The 24,684-nt window shown below is 40.7% G+C and overlaps 1 protein-coding gene across 1 annotated transcript in view; it reads right to left on the reverse strand.

The window, feature by feature from the left end:
- The window catches only part of PARD3B (par-3 family cell polarity regulator beta), a 587,816-nt gene that overhangs the window by 96,192 nt on the left and 466,940 nt on the right, over window positions 1–24,684 (reverse strand). The window contains exon 21 of the mRNA XM_087706906.1: window positions 2,104–2,239. Within this exon, the coding sequence (XP_087563032.1) occupies window positions 2,104–2,239 (136 nt within the window). The remainder of the gene's footprint in view (window positions 1–2,103; window positions 2,240–24,684) is intronic.

A 24,684-nucleotide genomic window follows, 5' to 3' on the forward strand; every position in this document is an offset into this window, starting at 1 on the left:
TTGGCTTCCACAAAATCTCCAGCTTCACATCAAAATTACTGCTTTGTGAATAGTTGGCACCATCTTAATCCTAAATCCACTTCATTAAGAGCCGAGGTGGCGCAGTGGTTAGAGTGCAGCACTGCAGGCTACTTCAGCTGACTGCAGTTCTGCAGTTCGGCTGTTCTAATCTCACCGGCTCAGGGTTGACTCAGCCTTCCATCCTTCCAAGGTGGATAAAATGAGGACCTGGATTGTTGTTGGGGGCAATATGCTGACTCTGTAAAATTGCTTAGAGAGGGCTGAAAGCCCTATGAAGCGGTATATAAGTCTAACTGCTATTGCTATCTTGGGCAATAGATTTTTGAGACAATCTATAGAATACGAGGCGCTGATATAAAGAGATGGCGTTTAAAATTTTCAATGTTAAATGAATATAAAATTTTGATTAAATTGATAGTAACGATGTCAGTAATCACTACTCCAAGATCCCATGATAAGAAGAGGGTTTATAGAGTCTTGGAAAAATTTAATGCATGATAGCAGAGGGAGGAGAACAAGGAAGAGATTGACCCAGAAATGCTAGTTACCTGGTGCCTTCAGAAGCCAAGGGAGTCTGTTCTATTAATTATTTAGCATAATGACTATTTTGATTTTGAAAGCTTCTGAGAATTTCCCAGAATGACAAGACAGAGCAGAGAAGGGGACAGCACTGATCAAAGTTCCAGGGGAAAAAAAGAGAAATAAATCAAATGCCATTATTTGTTTTCATGACTGCATGTAATAATGTTAGGCTAACTCAGTGTTTCTCAACCTTGTCAACTTGAAGATGTCTGGACTTCAACTCCCAGAATTCCCCAGCCAGCGAATGCAAACACAGTAGTATGAAAAAGCCTTGTAGGAACAGACATGAGGTCACATCTAGTAATCATATAATAAATAAATAAATAGATAGATAGATAGATAGATAGATAGATAGATAGATAGATAGATAGATAGATAGATAAATAAACAAACAAACAAACAAACTAAGGAGCCTACTGTTAGTCAATACTAATTTAGAACAGTGTTTCTCAACCTTGTCAACTTGAAGATGTCTGGACTTCAACTCCCAGAATTCCCCAGCCAGCGAATGCAAACACAGTAGTATGAAAAGGCCTTGTAGGAACAGACATGAGGTCACATCTAGTAATCATATAATAAATAAATAAATAAATAAATAAATAAATAAATAAATAAACAAACAAACAAACAAACAAACTAAGGAGCCTACTGTTAGTCAATACTAATTTAGAACAGTGTTTCTCAACCTTGTCAACTTGAAGATGTCTGGACTTCAACTCCCAGAATTCCCCAGCCAGCGAATGCAAACACAGTAGTATGAAAAGGCCTTGTAGGAAAAGACATGAGGTCACATCTAGTAATCATATAATAAATAAATAAATAAATAATAAAACTAAGGAGCCTACTGTTAGTCAATATTAATTTAGAACAGTGTTTCTCAACCTTGTCACCTTGAAGATGTCTGGACTTCAACTCCCAGAATTCCCCAGCCAGTGAATGCAAACACAGTAGTATGAAAAAGCCTTGTAGGAAAAGACATGAGGTCACATCTAGTAATCATATAATAAATAAATAAATAAATAAATAATAAAACTAAGGAGCCTACTGTTAGTCAATATTAATTTAGAACAGTGTTTCTCAACCTTGTCAACTTGAAGATGTCTGGACTTCAACTCCCAGAATTCCCCAGCCAGCGAATGCGAATGCTGGCTGGGGAATTCTGGGAGTTGAAGTCCAGACATCTTCAAGTTGACAAGGTTGAGAAACACTGGGCTAACTCAAGGAAAAAGGAAGAAGGCGGTGCTTGGTAAAATTATTCACTTTTTCATTTATAATTGGTGTGTGGCTATTAACCTAGTTGAATATGGTTAAAACAATGTCTTAATATAATACTTAGCCATTAAGCCTGGGATTGATAATTTTTTTAAAGCTGGTCTATGAACAGAATAATGATTGATCTGTAACTATTTGTCTATTTTTCAAAGCCTATATATACTTCTCCATTATTTGCACAACAACCATAACAGATTAAATTGTTTTGAATAGATTTTGAGCACCTACCCAATGCGGATCATAATCAGATGACCTTCCTCTACCTTCCTCTTCATCATATAAAGGTACACCTTCTCTCCTTGCCTGATGATACTCTTTCCGTAACTTCTGGATGCGATCAGCAGTCCCAATAGATGGATGATCACTGGAAAAAAGAAGGAATAGATCAATAATATTTCAGTGCACTTAGTTTCAGCTGGTCCATGCCTGAATTCATTCAACATGCAATTTTCCACTTAGCTTCGCTTCTTCATAAGCCACAATTAGATAAATAAACACATGCATATTGGGCTAGTTGTTTCCCCCCCCCTTTTTTTACAATTTTACTTCCGTTTGAAGACAATCACATATGGCACATACAGTACATCAAATGTTAATTAGAGTTCATTGTACAGGTAGCCCTGGTCCAGTGGTGGGTTTCAAAAATTGTTCGAACCTACTCGGCGGGTGTGGCCTCCTTGGCTTGCCACCCATGTGACTGGATGGGAGTGGCTTGCCACCCATGTGACCGGATATGAAGATGCCGACGACACTTGTCAGAACCACCTTAAATGACCTCACACACAGCACTGGCCCGCATAAGAATAGGATGTAAGCTTGTTTTTTAAAAGGCATCTTTGGTTTGCGTTAAAACAACTTCAACACACGCAATGTTCTGATTGCACCACAAACGCAGTAGTCATCCTTACCTTTCACAGAGGCACTGAGTTTTATAAATAGGAGCATGAGAGTGTAGAATAACAATATCTAATTCAATTTTGGGACCTCTTCTGTAGGTGTGGCCTGCTTTCCGGGTCCACTGGTGGAACCTCTTCTAACCGGTTTGGTAGATTTGACGCACCGGTTCTACCGAATAGGTGCGAACTGGTAGGAACCCACCTCTGCCCTGGTCTAGTGATGGCCTCATTTAATGACTGTTTGTAATTATGAGAGTGATAACAAAGTAACTTTACAACCAATCCTCACATTGAGAACAGGTCCGTAGAGCAGAGGAAAGCTGAAGTAAGATTGTAACTTAGCAACCACTTTGCTTACGGACCGAATTGCCAATTGTGGTTTGTTAAATGAAGATCACCTATAAATCGTTAGAGAAAATAATCTCTTATTCAGGATATCTGGAAAATGGTACAATCATAGCAGAGTCCTATTCATTCTGAGTTCTTTCTCCTTTTCAGCTGCCCATTAAACTAGCTTTCTTGACATATGCGAAGAACAATTACTAGAGAGAGAATAGGTGCCTCAGAGAGAAAAATCCATTCAGAGGGTGGTAAGGACTGCCGAGAAGATTATAGGGAGATTGCTTCCTGTCATTCAGGATACTGCTTGTAAGCGTGATGTTCTTAGAGCTCAAAGCATTGCTAGAGGCCCCACACACCCACCCTCACAGTCTGTTTCTGTTACTCCCCTTTGGGAAGAGGTTTCGAAGTAGCAATAGCAATAACAGTAGCAGTTAGACTTATATACCGCTTCAAAGGGCTTTCAGCCCTCTCTAAGTGGTTTACAGAGTCAGCATATATTGCCCCCACAATCTGGGTCCTCATTTTACCCACCTCGGAAGGATGGAAGGCTGAGTCAACTTTGAGCTGGTGAGATTTGAACCGCCGAACTGCTGCTAGCAGTCAGCTGAAGTGGCCTGCAGTACTGCACTCTAACCACTGCGCCACCTCGGCTCTTAGTAAAGAGTAAAAGAAACAAACAAAAAAATCTGACATTTTTTGGGGGGTAAATACAAAGTTTATGTCTTTTTTGTGCTTTCCACAGTGCAAATGTTGTAAGTCTCCTAGCAGTTTGGTTAGGAAATGGCTTCTTCTTTCTGATGATTCTTGGAATAACCAAGTGACATTCTGCAAAATAAACAACCCTTCCCCCAAATTAATCAACTGGATTATATCTGGATGTTTTATTAAAAACCCTGACATAAATCTGCCAAAATGGAAATCTACCATGCCGAGCAGGCAGTAAAATGGATTTGCACATCCTGAGTAATGTGTTTGGATGTGACTCCTTACAAATGTGCAGCACAGTTCATGTTTAATAACCTTTACTAGAGCCATACATTTCCTTACATGAACATTCTTCCTGCCTGGAAACTTTGCAGCCCTTGAAGCAAGCAAATCTGATCATGATTTCACAGTTCACACAATTTTTTTTTTTATCGAGGCAGTTTCTGTTATTATGAATCAGTGTCTTCATTTTCAGACATCATGCTTGATGGAATAATAAGTCACCCATGCTGGCAATTTCTCAGGTGCATCAGAACTCCTCGAGAATCCCTTCGCAGAACAATTGTGACATTACATGGCCCACAGCCTTACAAACCTAGGTGCATAGAAAACTGACTCTGTTGCATTGGATTGTATGGTATGTTGGCAAACCAATTGCAATTTAATTGCAGTGCACAACTACCAAGTTCCACACAGATCTAATTTCTGAGTGGGACATAGAAAAGGAGAGCTAGATTTGCGAATTAAGGCAATTTTTTGCACTATGCCTTCACTGCAGCCCCCCACCCCCAAACACAAATAAAAACCAGACCACAGATTTTGAGGAATTTTCCTCAATCAGGGTTGACAACAATATAATTAAAAGGATTTAAGCCTAACTGGGGATAGAAAGATAAACTTTGTAAGAAAAAAATAGCTAACTTCAAGTCCCAGGCAATGTGAAATGATTGTGATATCCAATCCTTTAGCGGTTCAGAATTTCAGCTTGCCTCCTGACAATTACATGAATATATGAACTACATTCAGAGTCGCCAGATGAATTCAATCAGGGCCAGGCAAATATCGCATACATAATCTATTAGTTTACCCCAAAGGAACTGAAGCATTGAATTCAAACAAAATGAAGTCATCAGTAATAATAATGATAAAAAGAGAAATGTATAAGGCAATATTAAAAAACCCCACCATTTTCTCATATTTGGAAGGGGGGGGGGGAAATCATACCAATTGCAACCTATTCTCCCATCTGACTCTATATACATATATTTAAAACTTTGTGTTTGATCAGATAGCCATTCTAAGGTAGAATTATGAAAAAAGAAAACAGATTTCAGAGGCACAGGAAGAATAAATGCTTGTCTTAGAAAAAGCAATCATAGGTTACAAAAGAAGTGCAAAAATTTATGCCAACTTGAAAACTTGGCATAATGCAATATGATAAGGATTACCACTGGAATCTATCAGTGAGGCCTGTAATCGCTATTTAATTTAGGAACTGTCTGAATGGGGGAGAATGTAATTTTGGTTCCCCCCATCTACATCTGTGAACTATACTTAATACTTTGGTATTTGTCATCCTTGCGAGGTAGAACTAGACATTAAACTTGGCCAGTGAGCTAACGCTACCTTATTATAAGGTTATATTAATAGAATCTTGCATGTCTGAAAGTACATTAAAGGAGAATATTTGCAACTCAGGGTTGACGTGAGTGGTCCTTGGTGCCCTCTGAACTTGGTAGTTTTCTTGCAGATGTTTCATTATCCAAACTAGGTAACACATTTGTGTTTGGGTAATGTAGCAATAGCAATAGCAATAGCAATAGCAGTTGGACTTATATACCGCTTCATAGGGCTTTCAGCCCTCTCTAAGCAGTTTACAGAGTCAGCATATTGCCCCCAACAATCCGGGTCCTCATTTTACCCACCTTGGAAGGATGGAAGGCTGAGTCAACTTTGAGGCGGTGAGATTTGAACCGCTGAACTGCAGTCAGCTGAAGTAGCCTGCAGTGCTGCACTCTAACCACTGTGCCACCTCGGCATATTTACAGCATATGTAACATATGCAAGAAAACAACCAAGTTCAGATAGCAACCAAGGACTCCGGAAAGTACTTTTCTCCCCCTTCCTCCCCGTTGCCTTTACGGTCTAAGGAACTAGGGAAGGCCCCTTCTGAGCTACTTGCTCTGCCTACTTCCTGCTGCAAGACACCTTTTATCTGACTGTTCCAGTGGTGGGATTCAAATAATTTACCAATCAGTTCTCTGCCCTAATGACCAGCTCGGTAGGCGGGGCTCGGTGGTCATGTGATCACGTGGGCCACGTGGCCAAGTCAATGTCACTCAGTTCGATGGGCACTTCACCTTAGTTGTTACAATGGTAATAAGGGTTAACTGGAGAGGCGGTTTCTGTAAGCAGGTCAATAAAGATTAGGCTAGAAAACACCACCAGAATGTTTCCTTCCTGCCTTCCTTACAGGATTAGCCCTGGAAAGTGGGGAAAAAAATAAAATAAGATTTCTTCCAACAACCGGTTCTCCCAACTGCTTAGAAAGTTACCAACTGGTTCTCCCGAATAGGTGCGAACTGGCTGAATCCCACCACTGGACTGTTCCCTTGGTTTTGTCTCTTAACTTTGTCTTTCAAGGTCATTACAGTGTCAAAGAGAGGGGGAACAGACCATAGTCAATTAAACCTCAGTCAGATTTAGGCCAGAATCAGTATTCATCCACCCATATAGACACCACGTTGGGGTCACCAATAGACTGAATATATGAAGCCAAAGAGGAAACAAGAACAAGTATATCTGTATAGTTCTGGCTTTTGAGTGCTAGTAGAGTGGGGTAGCTTCGGCTTCCAGTACAGTGTTTCTCAACCTTGGCAACTTGAAGATGTCCGGACTTCAACTCCCAGAATTCCCCAGCCAGCGAATGCTGGCTGGGGAATTCTGGGAGTTGAAGTCCGGACATCTTCAAGTTGCCAAGGTTGAGAAACACTGTTCCAGTATAATGCTCTTTATTAGAAACGAAGTTTGTTGATGTTGAAGCGAGATATATATTCTCAGCACTAGTGAATAATTAAATTATAAAATGCTATGATATTCATAACACGTAATATAAAATATAATAAAAACCATGTAACCACATTAATAACAAACATAAAACCAAATCTGTCAAAAGGAAAGCACATATTACTGTACTGGTGGCATGCAAAACACAGATGTCTATTTCCCAAGGGTTGATAGAAAGGCAAGTCTTAACAGCTTTCTGTAAAATTACTAAAATGGGGGCCATTTGAATCTCTCCTTTGTTCTATTAGGTCAGAATAGTAATGGGAAACTGTTTCCGGATCCATCACCTTCTCTTTCTCTACTAGTGATAAGCTGGCCATGGTGAACTTGGAAGGGATAGTCTTGTAGATATTCTATTTCCATACCCTGTAGGCTAAACAGGCTAATGCCAATTTCTTATATTGTATTCCAGTGGTGGGTTTCAAAACTTTTTCGAACCTACTCTGTGGGTGTGGCCTCCTTTGTGGGAGTGGCTTGCCGGCCATGTGACCTGGTGGGAGTGGCTTGCCGGCCATGTGTTTTCTTTCTTTCTCTCTCTCTCTCTTTATTTCCTTTTGTCTCTCTGTCCCTTTTTCCTTTTTTTCTTTCATCTCTCTCTCTCTCTCTCTCTCTCTCTCTTTCTTTCTTCCTTTCTCTTTCTCTTTCTGTGTGAGTCTGTGTGTGTGTGTGTGTGTGTGTGTGTGTCAGTGGTGGGTTTCAAAAATTTTTGGAACCTCTTCTGTAGGTGTGGCCTGCTTTCCAGGTCCACTGGTGGAACCTCTTCTAACCGGTTCGGTAGATTTGATGAACTGGTTCTACCGAACTGGTGCGAACTGGTAGGAACCCACCTCTGTTGTATTCAGAAACTCACTGGAAGCCACTGCAGTGCCTACAGACAAGCACAACATTGCTGAACCAACCCCTCTGCTCTCAGGAGTCTATTTTCTATATCATCTATGATTTCCAAAGCCTTCAAGGGCAGATCCAAGAACAACACTTTGCAGAGTCTGTCTGTCTGTCTGTCTGTCTGTCTGTCTGTCTCTCTCTCTCTCTCTCTCTCTCTCTAAAAGATCCTAATTAGTGCACTAGTTGAAAGTGGGAAAAAATATCCATCAAGCTGTGGGCCGATCAACGTGAATTTGGATAAGCTTGATTAATCCCTAGTATATTATCAAGGAAATAATAACAATAAATGATCAATTGCATGTTTTTGGGTTCATCTAATTATAGCTAAACAGTGTAATGAAATACTATATAAAGGAGACATCAGTGTTAATAACTAGAAAACTGTATCTAATTCAAAAAGGCCTAGTGAAAGAAAAAGCAGAGCTATGAAAGATCAACTGCTGATTGATAAAATGGTTCTGCAGAACTGCAAAAACTGAAGAACCAATTTATATTATGGTCTGAACTGATTATTTAAAGGGGGTTGATTCATTACCATACAGTTGGATCGTTCCGTGTTTGAAAACAACTGGTGTCAGTAAAAACATTACAATGTTCATAGAAAAATAATGAAGGAATGGAATTGATGGTTGGAAACAGTGGTGGGTTTCAAAAATTGTTTGGACCTACTCTGTGGGTGTGGCCTCCTTTGTGGGAGTGTCTTGCCGCCCATGTGACCGGATATGAAGATGCAGACGACACTTGTCAGAACCACCTTAAATTACCTCACACATAGCACTGGCCTGCATAAGAATATGATGTAAACTTGTTTTTTAAAAGGCATCTTCGGTTTGCGTTAAAACAACTTCAACACACGCAATGTTCTGATTGCACCACAAATGCAGTAGCCATCCTTACCTTTCACAGAGGCACTGAGGTTTATAAATATGAGCATGATAGTGTAGAATAATCATATCCAAGGACCAGTGGTGGGTTTCAAAAAAATTTGGAAGCTCTTCTGTAGGTGTGGCCTGCTTTCCGGGTCCACTGGTGGAACCTCTTCTAACCGGTTCGGTAGATTTGACGAACCGGTTCTACCGAATAGGTGCGAACTGGTAGGAACCCACCTCTGGTTGGAAATGACAAATTTGGACTTGTCAATGTTAGAAGAGGCATCTTCCAGGGTGATTCATTATCACCCTTCTTGTTTGGCATTGGCATGATCCTACTTACAGTGATTTTGAAGAAAACAAATCTTGACTATCAGGCAGAAAAAAATCTAATAAAATCTCATATTTGCTTTCTGCGGGTGATTATGAAGCTTTATGGAAAATTAGCAATCGAAATCTAGTAATAGACAAAGACTGTAAGAATCTTTAGCACAGAACTGGCCGAAAGAAATGTGCTACAATAGCAATAAAGTTGAGTTAAATCATGACCAGTAATGGAACTGAAATGCTGAATAGCCAAACTACCAGAACCCATTAGGATGAAGCAAACAAGTATTTGGGCATTTTAAAGTTGAATAACGTCAAGCATGGACAAGTTAAAGATGTGATTAATAAAGAAGACTTCCAAAGAGTGGGAAAATTGCTAAACAAAAAAAATAAATAAAGTGAAAACACCATTAGGTATGATTTAATGCTTATTTTTTTCAGGGAAATAGTCAACACGAGGGGCACTTAACTCTATTGTATTATTAGATGTCATTGTCTTCTGAAGTATTTGAGAACCTGCTGAAATATTCATTTTGGCAATGGCATCTTCTTTTATAGTGCTGATGCTTTTTATATTATTACTCAGCATCAGCACATAGCATACGCCACTGGCTGCTCCTGTTCGCTAAAGACCTGAGAAATGAATAAAAGCTGGAGAAAGCCACCATTCTAATCGATCAAAACATCTGATAGGGGTCATGGTTCAGGATGCTTAAACCTTAGACTCAGTGGTGGGATTCAAATAATTTAACAACCGGTTCTCTGCCCTAATGACCATCTGGGTAGGTGGGGCTCGGTGGTCATGTGACTGGGTGGGCGTGGCCAACTCAAGGTCACTCAGGTCGATGGGCGCTTCGCCTTAGCTGTTGCAATGTAATAAGGGTTAACCGGAGAGGCAGTTTCTGTAAGCAGGTCAATGAAGATTAGGCTAGAAACAACACCAGAATGTTTCCTTCCTGCCTTCCTTACAGGATTAGCCCTGTAAAGTGGAAAAAAAACAAAAGGAGATTTCTTCCAACAACTGGTTCTCCGAACTGCTTAGAAAGTTACCAACCGGTTCTCCCGAATAGGTGCGAACCGGCTGAATCCCACCACTGTCCCGCAATCTAGGTTGGGCACTGAATTCTGAAAGGAACAAAGCATATTTTGTTCCACTTGTTCCATTGAAGACTTTCATAAATCTGAAGGTGCATTTCTGAGTTTGTCTTGGGTCATGTCTGCTGCTTTGGGAATCTCAGAATTGCTAGCAACCCCCTTTTTTTTGCTAATACCACAGCTATTAAGACCTCTAGTCTCTTTTGCAGAAAACAGCTGCAACTAATAGACTGACTATCTCAGCTTCCGTAGTTTAAGCCCCACTGCCTCAGACATATTATAAGACATACCAGGAGGCACTGAGTCACCTCAGACATTTATAGAATGAGGATACTATAGAAGCTTGGCTCGGCCCCATTAACTTCTTGAGAGACAACAGTGGGATTCCAGTCACTGTCTGACGGTTAACACAGTGGATTTTTTCGTTCACCATTCAAGGAGTACCTGGCAAGTCAATGTTTAATGCTACCCAAAATAACTGCATTCAAGCTACAGGGAAAGAATCAGTGGTGCTACCATTAAAACATGCCCAGTGTGGGGGTCCTTGATGTTTTCTGAACTTGGAGCCGAGGTGGCGCAGTGGTTAGGGTGCAGTACTGCAGGCCACTTCAGCTGACTGTTATCTGCAGTTCAGCGGTTCTAATCTCACCGGCTCAAGGTTGACTCAGCCTTCCATCCTTCCGAGGTGGGTGAAATGAGGACCCAGACTGTGGGGGCGATATGCTGACTCTGTAAACCGCTTAGAGAGGGCTGAAAGCCCTATGAAGCGGTATATAAGTCTAACTGCTATTGCTACTGCTATTGGTGGTTTTCTTGCAGATGTTTCATTATCAAGTGAGGTAACATCATTGGTTCTAGGCCTGATGAGGTTAGAAGTTAGAAGTTGTCTGACTTGGCAATGAAATGTCTGCAAGAAAGCTACCAGGCTCACGGAGAACTGAGGACCGCAAATTCAATCCTGAGCTACAGATATTCTCTTTCATCCATGGCCAATGCATTTTCGGTAGAACGGATCTGATGTAGTAGTTGCTGTGCAAAATAGGAAGGCTGTGCTTTAGAGAGCATACGAGAAGAGAAATTTAGAGCTTGGGCATTTGCAAAACTTTTGAAAGGAAAACAGGACATGGTGTTAATAGCAGGGAAATATTTTTTCCCCCTTTTGTTCAGCTGCTGTCTTCTGAATGCTAAATGTGGTTCGTACATTTGAGTGTGGGGTACAATGGGGAGAAAGCTCAGAAAGAGAATCTCGAGAACTGGTGTGCTTAACTCTTTGCCATAACTACCGTCAAGAGGATGTGAAAATATATTTCAGTAACTAAGAGAACCGTAAAGCTTTAGAAATGGAAACTCTAGACTTTGCAGAACAAAATTATGGGTGAAAGATGATTCAGGCAGAGTCAGACATGCCTGAAAGTGGAAAGTGACGAAAAAGTAATCTTATGTCTCATTCTGTGTATGAACACAAATGAGGGGAAGAGATGATTTTTCAATGATTCATTTATAAACAGAAGTTCTAACATGTATTATGAAAACATCATCTGGGTCGTTATCCAGTTTTATACTTAAAACCTTACTGATTTTTTTAAAAATTATGTAGCTTGTGCCCTTTGGAACGATCTCCCCGTAGAGATCTAGATCCTTACCACTCTCCCGGCCTTCCGTAAAGCCGTCAAGACCTGGCTATTCCGGCAGGCCTGAGGGCTGTTGATTGATATGCAGCCCCGCTTAGATGGAATGGATGATGTGGAATTTTAATATTGTTTTTTTTCTATTTTTAAATTTTAAAGGTTTATTTTGTCTTGTTGTGAGCCGCCCAGTCCCCCAATGGGAGTGGGCGGCATACAAATTTTATTAAACTCGAAACTTTTAATTATACAAATTTGAAGTATCTGCCCAAATCATCAAGGATTTCTAAAGCAACACATGACTTTCATTTGTTTCACATTCAGTCCATCACCACTGGATCTCTAGTGCAATGTCCTTCACTGCTCAGGGCTTTCTGAGGTAGGAGATCCATTTCCCACAGTATCAGAAATGGCACTCAGAAGCAATTAGAGAGTTCTTGGTGTCTCCCCATTCCTTAATAAGACCAGGGAGTTCCTCAGGATGACCAACCCTGGAAAGTCACACCACTGGGTTCTATAGATTGTTGAGAAAAGATCATTTAAGTATTGTTAAGACAGACCGTTTTTCCAGACAAATACCCAATTAACTTCTTCCCTGAAACCATTTTCTCTCATTACCTCTATCTGATGCCCCTTGATTCTGTAACCTACAGGTGTTCGTAGGCTTCTTCTGGACTGTGATTAGGACAAGCTTGCTTGAACAGTTAAAAACTGAGCTGTAATCAGAGCTCATGCTATTATGATACGAAAAAAACACCTTGTTCCAATGAAGGCAGCATTTGAAGCTGGTAGAGCAAATGTTCAATTTTTAACCTTGAAAGAATATCAAGCACAGAGTAAGAGATGATATAATTGGAAGCAAATTAGGTGTTTCTGGTCATATGTGTAAAAAATGAATTTGACAAACGGCATTTTAGTTGCTGAAAGGTTCTTAGACACAAGGCAGAAAAGAGCTTAAGATTTTCATTTTGAAAAGAACGAAACAATGAACTTTAAGTTATTAACTGCTATTCTGAGCTTCTAGTATAGTGTATTCTAGAATATAAATGTCTGGATCAGATTACTGACAACAATTGACATTTTCTCAAACTATTGTTACAAGAACAAGTAATGAGATAGACATATCCAACTTTTGTTCTTTATCCTTTATTCAAATATAAAACATTTGTTTTTGAAAAATGGAATCTTTTTTTTCCCTTTTGCTCTTTTGGCATCACTGGGAATCTAATAATAGAGGGCAATTTATGTGCAATAACTTCTTTAGAATAACCCATGCAGAATATTTGAGGTATTGCTTTCTTTTAGCACATTTTCTTACAGAAATCTCTCTCTGTCTGTTGAGAAAAAGCAGCTGGCGTATTTGTAACATACAGGTCACACTACTAGAGAGTGCAGTTTTTCAACCTCTCACTCAATTTACAACAGCTGTAACAATTCAACTAAGCTAACACTGAATGTTAAATTATTACAGGAGATGGTGGCTGCTTTGTTGCAACTTTTCATGTTTCTCTGACCTAAACGTTTATTTAAAAGAATGTATTTTTTATCCCCAAGTATATAAAACTGATGTTTCATGCTTATTGCCTATTGCATTAATAAACAATTAACAATGGTGTAACTTCAAGAAATCTCTCTCTTTTCACCCCAGAATCAAAGATTGAAACATACAGAAGGGTTATTAGGTTATTCTTAGTTACAATGCATTAAAATTGCCCTGCCTCAACTTTCCACAGTCAGACTTTACGAAATGAAAATTAGGAGTCTGATGGTTGCAAAGAATCTCTAAAACCTTCATTACTTTAGTGGACTTTTATTTCCTTCCCTTAACTCTTATTGATGCTGTTACTTTCGCGTTGTTTTAGCTGATCTTCTGTATACATGATCCCATTTAGTTAGAAATTGTTGCATATATTAACCAGTGGTGGGTTTCAAACATTGTTCGAACCTACTCTGTGGGTGTGGCCTCCTTTGTGGGAGTGGCTTGCCGCCCATGTGACTGGATGGGAGTGGCTTGCCGCCCATGTGACCGGATATGAAGATGCCGACGACACTTGTCAGAACCACCTTAAATTACCTCACACACAGCACTGGCAGGCATAAGAATAGGATGTAAACTTGTTTTTTAAAAGGCATCTTTGGTTTGCGTTAAAACAACTTCAACATACGCAATGTTCTGATTGCACCACAAACGCAGTAGTCATCCTTACCTTTCACAGAGGCCCTGAGTTTTATAAATATGAGCATGATAGTGTAGAATAATCATATCCAAGGACCAGTGGTGGGTTTCAAAATTTTTTGGAAGCTCTTCTGTAGGTGTGGCCTGCTTTCCGGGTCCACTGGTGGAACCTCTTCTAACCGGTTCGGTAGATTTGACGAACCGGTTCTACTGAATAGGTGTGAACTGGTAGGAAGCCACCTCTGATATTAACTCAATTCAATTTTTTCCATTAAATCTCCAGAACTGACCGATTGGTATCCTACTTCCCATCTCTATTCTGCTGCTATTATGTATCTAAAAGGGAAAAAGCTGGAATAACCAAAGACCACTCTCTTTGAGCCTGACCAGGCCAACTGCTCACAACCCTGTTACCAGTGGTTCTAAAACTTTCTAGATATAGATAGATATAGATTGTGTAGATTCTTGTTGTTAAGTTATCTCTCTATCTATTTTTTAGCTGATCCGAGTTAATACAAATTACATGACAAATTACCCACAGTAATTTTCCAACCATGATCACATAGTGAGTGTTCTGACCTCCCTTCTCCATCCAGGAACAACAGCCAAAACCCACATAACTAAAAAGGTTTCTTTTAATCAGTCAAGACTCTCGTTGGCTGCAAACCACATAAACAAAGAGATAAGCACTCTGGCAGCAAGTCCTACAAAGCTTGGCAGCAATGCACACAAACTCTGGCAGCAATCCAGCCTGCCCAGTTTGTTTCTGGTTAGTCCTTAACGTGAACGTTGACTTCTGCAAAAGGGTGTGGCACAAGCAGTCTCTTTTATAATCAGGAGAGGATCTTAATAAGCATCAACTGAACGTAATCATCTCCTATAATTACGCAGTTCTTCCTGCTGCCGAGTAGCCCTTCGATGGCATGCATCCCGAAACAACTCACAAGTGTTTTCCTGATCCAAGGCTCCAGTGCTACCTGGTGGCCAACCAGTCTCTCCTCGCCCTGCTCAGAGTCAGCACCCTGTCCAGGGTCTTCCACCTCCTCCAGGGCTGACTCATAAGACCCCTTGCTATTGGAGTCTGGCGGCAGCTCCAACGGCACCTGCCGGGCCACAGCAGTGAGTGTGCTGGTATCCCATGGCTATGTGGTCAATCAACACTATTGCTAGCCCATTATGTTGCTCTCATTCCAAAATAAATATGTGCCAATTGCAATGGTCTCTGAATTGCCACACTTCTAGCTAGTTGTCTATCAGTTGTAACCATATTTTCCTCCTGATTCAGTTCTAATAGGTCTACCCCATAGGGCCACAGAGGTGTGGTTCACACCTAGCTGGAAGCAAACAGATGAAGGAAAACTCCTTTAACACTTTGCCCCCTTTTAGTGATTGCCCAGATACATCCATGCATTTCAGTAGAAAGCTTGTTCCTCCATACCACTGTCTGATTGAGAGATCATTACCTGAGGGCATTTTCCTTTTTTATTCCTTCAGGCAACCTCTTCGTGTTTCTTTTATTCAGCTTTGGATAAAAACAATCAGAAATGGGAGGGAAGATTCACTCCCACTATCCATTTTAGCTTTGTTGTTGTTCAGTTCTGACAATTTACGACCAAACAGACATAATTTTGTCAGGATTATCGATAGCTTCTTCTTTTTTGTGGGCCCTTGATTTCCCCCCTCCCAAGCCTTATGATCTTCTTATGTGTCCAAAATACTTAAATTCTATTTTTATTTATACATTTATTTATTTAATTTTATTTATTCAGTTTGCCAAACACGTACGAGATAACAGGTATAAATATGGACACGAACAGGAAATGGGTATGAATAAAATGGGGACAATAGGACAGGGACGGTAGGCACACTGGTGCGCCTATGCAAGCCCCCTTACGGACCTCTTAGGAAAGGGGTGAGGTCCACACTAGACAGTTTAAGGTTAAAGTTATGGGCTTTTGAGGATGTAACAACAGAGTAAGGTAGAGCATTCCAGGCGTTGACCACTCTGTTGCTGAAGTCGTATTTTCTGCAATCGAGTTTGGAGAGATTTACCTTAAGTTTGTATATATTGTTTGCCCGTGTATTATTGCGGTTGAAGTAGTCATTGACAGGCAGGACGTTCTAGCAGACAATTTTGTGTACTATGCTTAGATCAGGCCTTAAATAGGCATAGTTCTAGGTTGTCCAAGCCCAAAATTTCAAGCCTTGTGGTGTAAGTTATTCTATTGTGAGCAGAGGAGTGGAGGACTCTTCTTGTGAAATACTTCTGGATTTGCTCGATTATATTAATGTCCAATATACAGTGTCGATTCCAGGCAGACAAGCTATATTCAAGAATTGGTCTGGCAAAAGTTTTGTATGCTCTAGTTTGCAGTACAATGTTACCGGAGAAGAAGCTTCACAAAATTAGGTTAACAACTCTCATTGCCTTTTTGGCAATGCTACTACAGTGAGCTCTGGGGCTTAGATCATTTGAGATGAGGACTCCTAGGGTAAACTCCTAGGGTGAGGACTCCTAGGGTAGATGAGGACTCCTAGGGTGAGGACTCCTAGATAAGGACTCCTAGGGTAGATGAGGACTCCAAGGGTAAACTCCTAGGGTAAACCTAGGGTAAACAGAGCCAAGGTGGCGCAGTGGTTAAATGCAGCACTGCAGGCTACTTCAGCTGACTGCAGTTCTGCAGTTCAGCTGTTCAAATCTCACCGGCTCAGGGTTGACTCAGCCTTCCATCCTTCCGAGGTGAGTAAAATGAGGACCCGGATTGTTGTTGACTCTGTAAACCGCTTAGAGAGGGCTGGAAGCCCTATGAAGCGGTATATAAGTCTAACTGCTATTGCTATAAACTCTCCATATTCTGAGTATCTGGTTGTTCTTTGCCTTTTTAGTCTTTAACTTAGACTCCATAAAGGAAGTTGTTGGACTAGTTGTTTGTGATAAGAGCTGGCATTCATTTTGTTCCCCCTCCATCAGATCGGAGAAGTCTAGTAAATGCTGATTTGCCATATCTTTTTGCCGGTCCTGTTCTAATCTCTCCAGATTGTTGGAGATTGGGGGGGGTAGTTTTACTTACAGATCTCTTGCCAACAAAGAGCTCCTCAATTCGTGGTTGTTTTGCTGTCTTCACTGGAGGGAGAGATCCTGGGCTGGTGCCATGGCATTTCTTTCTTTTTCCCATGCTTATTTAATTCTTCGGCAGCAACAAAAGTTTTTGTTTGTATTATGTTCTACGCTGTTATCTCCACCAAAAAATGTTAATTAAATAAAAAAGAATCGAGTAGGAGTACGAAAAATTGATAAAATGAAATAAAATAGCAGTTAGACTTATATACCGCTTCATAGGGCTTTCAGCCCTCTCTAAGCGGTTGACAGAGTCAGCATATCGCCCCCAACAACAATCCGGGTCCTCATTTTACCCACCTTGGAAGGATGGAAGGCTGAGTCAACCTTGAGCCTGGTGAGATTTGAACCACCGAACTGCAGATAACAGTCAGCTGAAGTAGCCTGCAGTACTGCACTCTACCCACTGCGCCACCTCAGCTCTTAAACCGAGAGGCACTACTGCAAACACGCTCCGGCTGCACCGGCTGCAGCTCCGCCCCCCTGATGAGGACTCCTAGGTCTTTGGCTGAGAAAGGGTCGTCTACGAGGTCCTATCCGCCCAGCTTGCATTTGGTGTTCTGATTTTTGCTGCCAATGTGTAAGACTGAGCATTTGTTATTTGTTTCTACTAATTATTTAATCACCAAAAGCCAATATTCTGAGAGGCTTCTAGAAATTAAGTCCTAAAAATAAGATATAAATCAAAAATTAAATTGATTGAAATAAAACATTAAAGTTGCACAGTAAAATTAAGTACTTTATTTGAGCTTCCAATGAGCACTCTGCTTTATTTAGTCTAGAATTTGATTACTTTTTTTTTAGACGTACACTACATTTACACAGGTACATTGGAACTTCCTGTTCTTTCTAATAGCATACTTTTGGATATTCTCAACAAACTTTTCCAACACCACAACTCAGACAATTTCTCTTTGTTCAGCCTTTTTGATGGTACAGTCTTCATAATCACATTATAGCTGGTGAAACCATGGCATTGACAATACTGCATGTATCTTTGTTGTCTGGGTGACATCTCTGACCTTTAATACTTTGTTTAGTCATATCACAGTCTTTTTCCTATGTAATAGATGCCATTTTATTTCATTTTTTACTACGGCCATCTGTGAATCTTTGAGTCTAGAAAAATGCAGCCCATTACTACTTCATGTTCTCCTCCATCTGTCTTTGTTGTGTGAATCTTGGTATCTTGGTTTTTAAAATCCGAGCAGTAGACTTTTGCACTGATTCCTTTAACCTTAATCAGTCAAGACTCTCGTTGGCTGCAAACCACATAAACAAAGAGATAAGCACTCTGGCAGCAAATCCTATAAAGCTTGGCAGCAATGCACACAAACTCTGGCAGCAATCCAGCCTGCCAAGTTTGTTTCTGGTTAGTCCTTAACGTGAACGTTGACTTCTGCAAAAGTGGCACAAGCAGTCTCTTTTATAATCAGGAGAGGATCTTAATGAGCATCAGCTGAGCGTAATCACCTCCTGTAATTACGCAGTTGTTCCTGCCGGCGAGTAGCCCTTCGACGGTGTGCATCCCGAAACAACTCACAAGTGTTTTCCTGATCACTCCCTCTAATCCAAGGCTCCAGAGCCACCTGGTGGCCAACCAGTCTCTGATTCCTTTAACAGGTATTCTTAAGTCCTTCTTAAGTCTCCAAGCGCAGCAAAGTGTTACCATCAGCCACCATAAGGTTGTTCATGCTTCTCCTTATAATTTTAATTCCAATTTATATTTCATTGAGTCCATAATTTCTCATGATATATTCTGCATGTTAATTAAATAAAGAAACGTTATACAATCCTGGCATGCTCCTATGCCAATGGTGAATCATTGGTTTCTCCATAAAGTGTTTTCTGTTGCTTTCCTAGTCGTCATATAAATTCTTCAACAAGCAGATAAAAGGGCTGGTGTAACCATGATTTTAAGAGCTATCAACAATTTGTTGGTGTCTACATTGTCAAACCCATAGTAAAGTTAATAAAGCCAAGCAGATGTTCTTCTGGAACTCTCTTGACTGTTTTATTGTCTATTAGATGCTAGTAATATGATCTCAAGCACTTTTGCCTCTTCTGAATTCATTTGATACATTTGAGAGTTCTTGTACCTGTATTGTTGAAATCTGGATTCAAAATAATATGAGAAAAAAGAGCCGTAGTTTGATAATTTGAGTGTTTGAGTCCCCTTCGGGGGAAAAGGGCGGCATATAAATATAATAAAATGAAATAATAATAAAATGAAATATTTTTTGGGGTAGATTTTTTGGGAAAAAAGAAAACTTTTTACAGCCCATTGGCCACTGCTATGTTTTTCATACCTGTATACAAATCACATTTGGCACTTTAACTAGATTATCTTCCAAAATGTTAAGCAGCTCAGCTGGGATTTCATCAGCTCCTGATGAAATTGTTGTCAGCAATATATTCTAGAGACCATTTAGCTTCTGTATAGTATTACAGTTTACACATATCATTCATTTTGAAATATTTTTGGATGTGTTTTCAGCACATCTGCATCATATATTCTTTATCCAATAGATTCTTTCCTTCTTTATCTCATAATGTACCCATCTTTGCATAAAGAGATTTATTAATTTCTGTAAAATTTTCTTTGCACACACAATTTTTATTAAAGAAGTTTTTTCAGACAGTAAAACAGTACACATTTTAAGTTAAAGGTACAAGAAGTAGTAAAAGAGTAATTGAAAAGTGAAAAAGACATGCAGTGGTACCGTGGTACTTCACTGCTTCAAAACTCATAGAATTTGGTATTCAACACATTTTGATGTGAAATGTTGTCCTGGTACTCGTTGTTTGTTTGGTACTTGATGAGCTGCATTATTAAGAGGGAGATGGCTGCAGAAAATGGACAGGAAATCGGTCATGCTGGGAAGGCCGCTTCAAAAGGAAGCAGTAGATGGCCTCAGAGGATGGTGAGGAAGGCAGCCATGCTGGGAAGGTCACTGAGGGGAAGTCTTCCCCAGTTGAAACAATGGGTCACATACTGATCATTTTTAGTACTTATCGTGCCTCTTGGAACCAATTAACATTGACTACTGAGCAGTGGTGGGATTCAAATAATTTAACAACCTAATGACTATCTGGGTAGGCGGGGCTTGGTGGTCATGTGACTGGGTGGGTGTGGCCAACTCAAGGTCACTCAGGTCGATGGGCGCTTCGCCTTAGTTGTTCCAATGTAATAAGGGTTAACCGGAGAGGCAGTTTCTGTAAGCAGGGCAATAAAGATGAGGCTAGAAACAACACCAGAGTGTTTCCTTCCTGCCTTCCTTACAGGATTAGCCCTGTAAAGTGGGGAAAAAACACAAAGGGAGATTTCTTCCAACAACCGGTTCTCCGAACTGCTTAGAAAGTTACCAACCGGTTCTCCCGAATAGGTGCGAACTGGCTGAATCCCACCACTGCTACTGAGGTACCACTGTTAAAAAAAAAAGTAATAGAAAAGAACAAGAAAATAAGAATAATAAAAAAGTGCCTTCTGATCTTTGTAAAACGCAATTATAAGTCCTTGGTACTCTCTAAGCTTGGTTGTTTCTTGCTGATGTTTCATTACCCATCTAGGTAACATTTTCAGTGCTAGTGAGAGGTTTACTCCTTATTTATATTTAGTAGCTTGCCCTACCAATGTTGGTAGAGGTCTGGTTTTCTCCTTCATAGTTCCTTGATTAGGGTAATGTTTTCTGCTTTATTGTTTGTCTGATGTTAACCCTGTTTATCTAGGAACTGGTGGCTGCAGAGGATACGGAGCTAGAGTACATATATTCTCTTCTATTGGAAGTTATAAATACATTTATATTTTACCACCCTCTCTTAAGATGCATCAAAAAAAATCTTCTTTTCATAATAGCAATAGCAATAGTTAGACTTATATACCGCTTCATAGGGCTTTCAGCCCTCTCTAAGCGGTTTACAGAGTCAGCATATCGCCCCCAACAATCCGGGTCCTCATTTCACCCACTTCGGAAGGATGGAAGGCTGAGTCAACCTTGAGCCTGGTGGGATTTGAACAGCCGAACTGCTGAACTGCAGTCAGCTGAAGTAGCCTGCAGTGCTGCATTTAACCACTGCGCCACCTCGGCTCATCCTCCCTTTCTAACAGACAATGTTTGGTTTTGGGGTTCTGTTGACTAAAATGTTGCAAATCACAGCAGAACTTCTTCTTTCTCTGCATCTGTGGTTGGATTGTAAACTTGGATCACTTTAACATTGTTTTATTTGCCTTGGACTCAAAACTGAGATCGTTCAATCATTTTGGGAATTATATTCCAGTACTAACTTTGATATCCATAATAATAATGATAGGTACTCCATTTTTTAATGTTTTCCTTGTCTACAGTAGAAGAACTGATGCTCCTCCATTCCAGTACATTTCATTTCATTGAAACTCAGAATGTCAGTCTCCAAGAATAGCAAGTTTGCCTTGACTTGCAATGCTGACATTCCACTTCCAATGGTATACATATCTCTACAGCTTCAACTTTTCCTTTTGCCTCTGGGCATATCAGTAGCTTGATATTGGCAATGTTACTTTTGCTTGCTCTTAGTGTCAGAGGGTATCCGATACTGCATTGTTATAAATACCCATTTGGTTTTCTTGGCAGATTACAGAGTGTATTACCATGTCCTTCTCCTGCGGATTGTATTTGATCTGATCCTCCTTCTGTGATCTGCTGGTCATAGATGTAACTTTCTCGGAGTGTACATTCCCAACTCTATAAGCTCAAAAGGATACGCTCATGCCTTCGAGTTTGCAATCTAGAAAAGGTACTCTTTTGCTGAACACTAAAAGAAACTATTTCAGTCACGGGGCTTTAGAAAACACAACTAAGTTTGAATTGAATTGAATTTTATTATTTGTATGCCGCCCTTCTCCGGGAGGGACTCAGGGCGGCGAACAACTCAAAAGGGGAAAAGGGGAACATAGAATGCAAGAAATTAAAATAACCAAGAATATCACACAACCATACAAGTCGAGAGGGGAGGGGAACTCATCAACCCCAGGCCTGCCGGCAAAGCCAGGTTTTGATGGCTTTTCGGAAGGCCTGGAGAGAGGTGAGGGTCCGAATCCCTGCAGGGAGTTCGTTCCAGAGGGCGGGAGCTGCCACAGAGAAGGCCCTCCCCCAGGTAGTAGCCAGGTGGCATTGGCTGGTAGACGGAACCCGGAGGAGGCCGACCCTGTGTGATCTAATGGGTCTGTGGGAAGTAATTGGCAGCAGGCAGTCTCTCAAGTACCCAGATCCAATACCATGAAGGGCTTTATAAGTTACGACTAGCACTTTGAAGCGTATCCGGAGACTAATCGGTAACCAGTGCAGCTCGCGGAGGATAGGTGTAATGTGGGTGTAGCGAGGTGAACCCACAATCGCTCGCGTGGCTGCGTTCTGGACGAGTTGAAGTCTCTGAATACTCTTCAAGGGCTGCCCCATGTAGAGTGCATTGCAGTAGTCCAGTCTTGAGGTCACGAGGGCATGAGTGACTGTTGCGAGCGCCTCCCGGTTCAGGTAGGGATGCAAGATAAAATAACATTTTTTTTTGCAACAATATAAACCTGAGAGTTTGGTTTAATCTGCTACAGATCTATGTGAAGTAACTCTTGAAATTAAATTGCCAACCAATGTTTTCAATGTTTTTCACGAAGAAAAAAAATGGCTGGGAGTATTTCCCCCCCCCCCCTAAAAATAAAGATGATAAGGCTGAAACTGCCAGCCACAATCCTATTGTTAAAAGCTTTCCTGCTTCCAAATAACAGACTTTCTCTAGCTACCGCAGTCTGGGATCCTCACCAATGAGAAGGCCTCCATGGCAGATATCCCATTGTGATGTTGACTCTCCAAGCAGCAAAATTCCTGGAGCATCTGTTCACTCACTGAAGAAGCACTGCAGGGGAAAGCGACACTTGGTTGAAGAGCCATGTGGCTGCTCAGCAGTGAATCCTGGGGCAAAATTACAGACACTACCATCTAGAACAAGGAGTTCCAATGATAATACCAAAATAGTGTCACTCTCCCTTCAAGAAATCATCCATAGGGGGAAAAGTTGTCTGTGATAGTAACTATCTTAACAAGTAGTTCAGTGGTGGGCTGCAGGCGGTACGCCCCGGTACGGGCGTACCGGAGCCAGCCGTGAGCACCGGATACTGTTCTGGTACGGTGCTTCGGAGGGCCCACCTGCCCACTCAAGCTCCTTACCGATGTTTAAAGGCTTCTGCGCTTCTGCGCAGGTACATGGCGCATACATCGCCTATGCGACGCTCTGTGGAGCAGCTGGAGCATCGCAGAGGTGCTAAGATGCATGCACGTGATGCTTGTGTGTGCGTGCGCACTGCACGCGTCCATGAGGACACCGCTAGCCCCGTTCCAACCGTACTGGTTGGAATGGGATTTGAAACCCACCACTGAAGTATTTCCAGTAGTACTTATGTAGGGTAAGAGCAGCTTAACAATGGACCCATTTATCAAGAGAATTGGCTGGTCAAATCTTCTTTGGATGTTCTCAAGCAGAGAGAAAACCACCTCTTATAGGTCCCTTCATTTGGGTTCCATTGGAGAACAAAGGATTGGACTTAGCCTTCTGTGCTTTCGGGCTAATTTTTAAAGACTTGGAATTATTTCTCCACACAGAAATACTTGAATATAACCATGTGATTTAATTAAGCACACTGCACAGAAACCTGAAATTAAGCTTGTTTTAGTAGCATCAATTGTTCTCGTGAACAGATGTTGAGTGGTCCATTTATAGCCTTCCCCCTTCATGTCATCATAACTCTCCATAACTAGAAGTATTGCGAGTCTAGCCTTAAATTTTAAATTCCATACATTAGTAATACTGGAAAAAAAAATCATTTGCTTTTGTCTTTTTAAAAAGGTTATTTATAGGCTGCCTAGAATGTCAGAGAAAAGTAGATAGATCATGTGGTCCAAAAGAATCCTTATAATAAAAGAAAGCTTTTAATGGATGATGGCTACTGGGATAACATTAATCCAGTATTAAGACTTTTTACGGGAAAAAATACAAATGTAATTTGTCTTTTTAACTGTCAGCTGCATTTCTGAAGCTTTAAAATCTGCAGCTTCCAGTGGCCTTTTGTCTTTCTGCCATGGCAGGAATCTCTTGGACAGCTGAAAGAGCTTTGTAAGTTATCTTTCTCAAAATCCATCAGCTAATTCAAGGAACCTAATTAGAGCTGCCATTTTGATGAAACGCACTAAGCCTCAACACAAGCTAGTAACACCATGGGTGTTGATCACAAGACCACACGAAACGGGACTCTGTTGAATACGATGTATACAAAAATTATAGACGGGTACAATTTCTGAAAACATGTATATTAACAGAGAGAGAAAAAAAATGAATATAAAGAAAATGAATGTATATCACTTTGTGAAATAGAGTTAAACATGAGGTGTTTTACATACCCTAGTGAAAAATTAGTCATCCAGAAGGAATATTTCACAAGGGATAAAGCAGGGTCCCCCCCACCACTTCTATTTAATATACTGCTTGTTTTATATCTGAGAGAGAGAGAACAGAAACATGTGACTTTAAAAAGCCAAATCTTTAATAAAACCATATTATGGGTTTGAGTCAGTGGTAGGTTTCAAAATTTTTTGGAACCTACTCTGTGGGTGTGGCCTCCTTTGTGGGAGTGGCTTGCCAGCCATATGACCTGGTGGGAGTGGCTTGCCAGCCATGTGTT

This window comes from Thamnophis sirtalis, unplaced genomic scaffold, assembly GCF_051295495.1.
Source record: "Thamnophis sirtalis isolate CommonGarterSnake01/CBP01778 unplaced genomic scaffold, rThaSir2_p1.2 scaffold_1, whole genome shotgun sequence".
Classification (NCBI taxonomy): domain Eukaryota; kingdom Metazoa; phylum Chordata; class Lepidosauria; order Squamata; family Natricidae; genus Thamnophis; species Thamnophis sirtalis.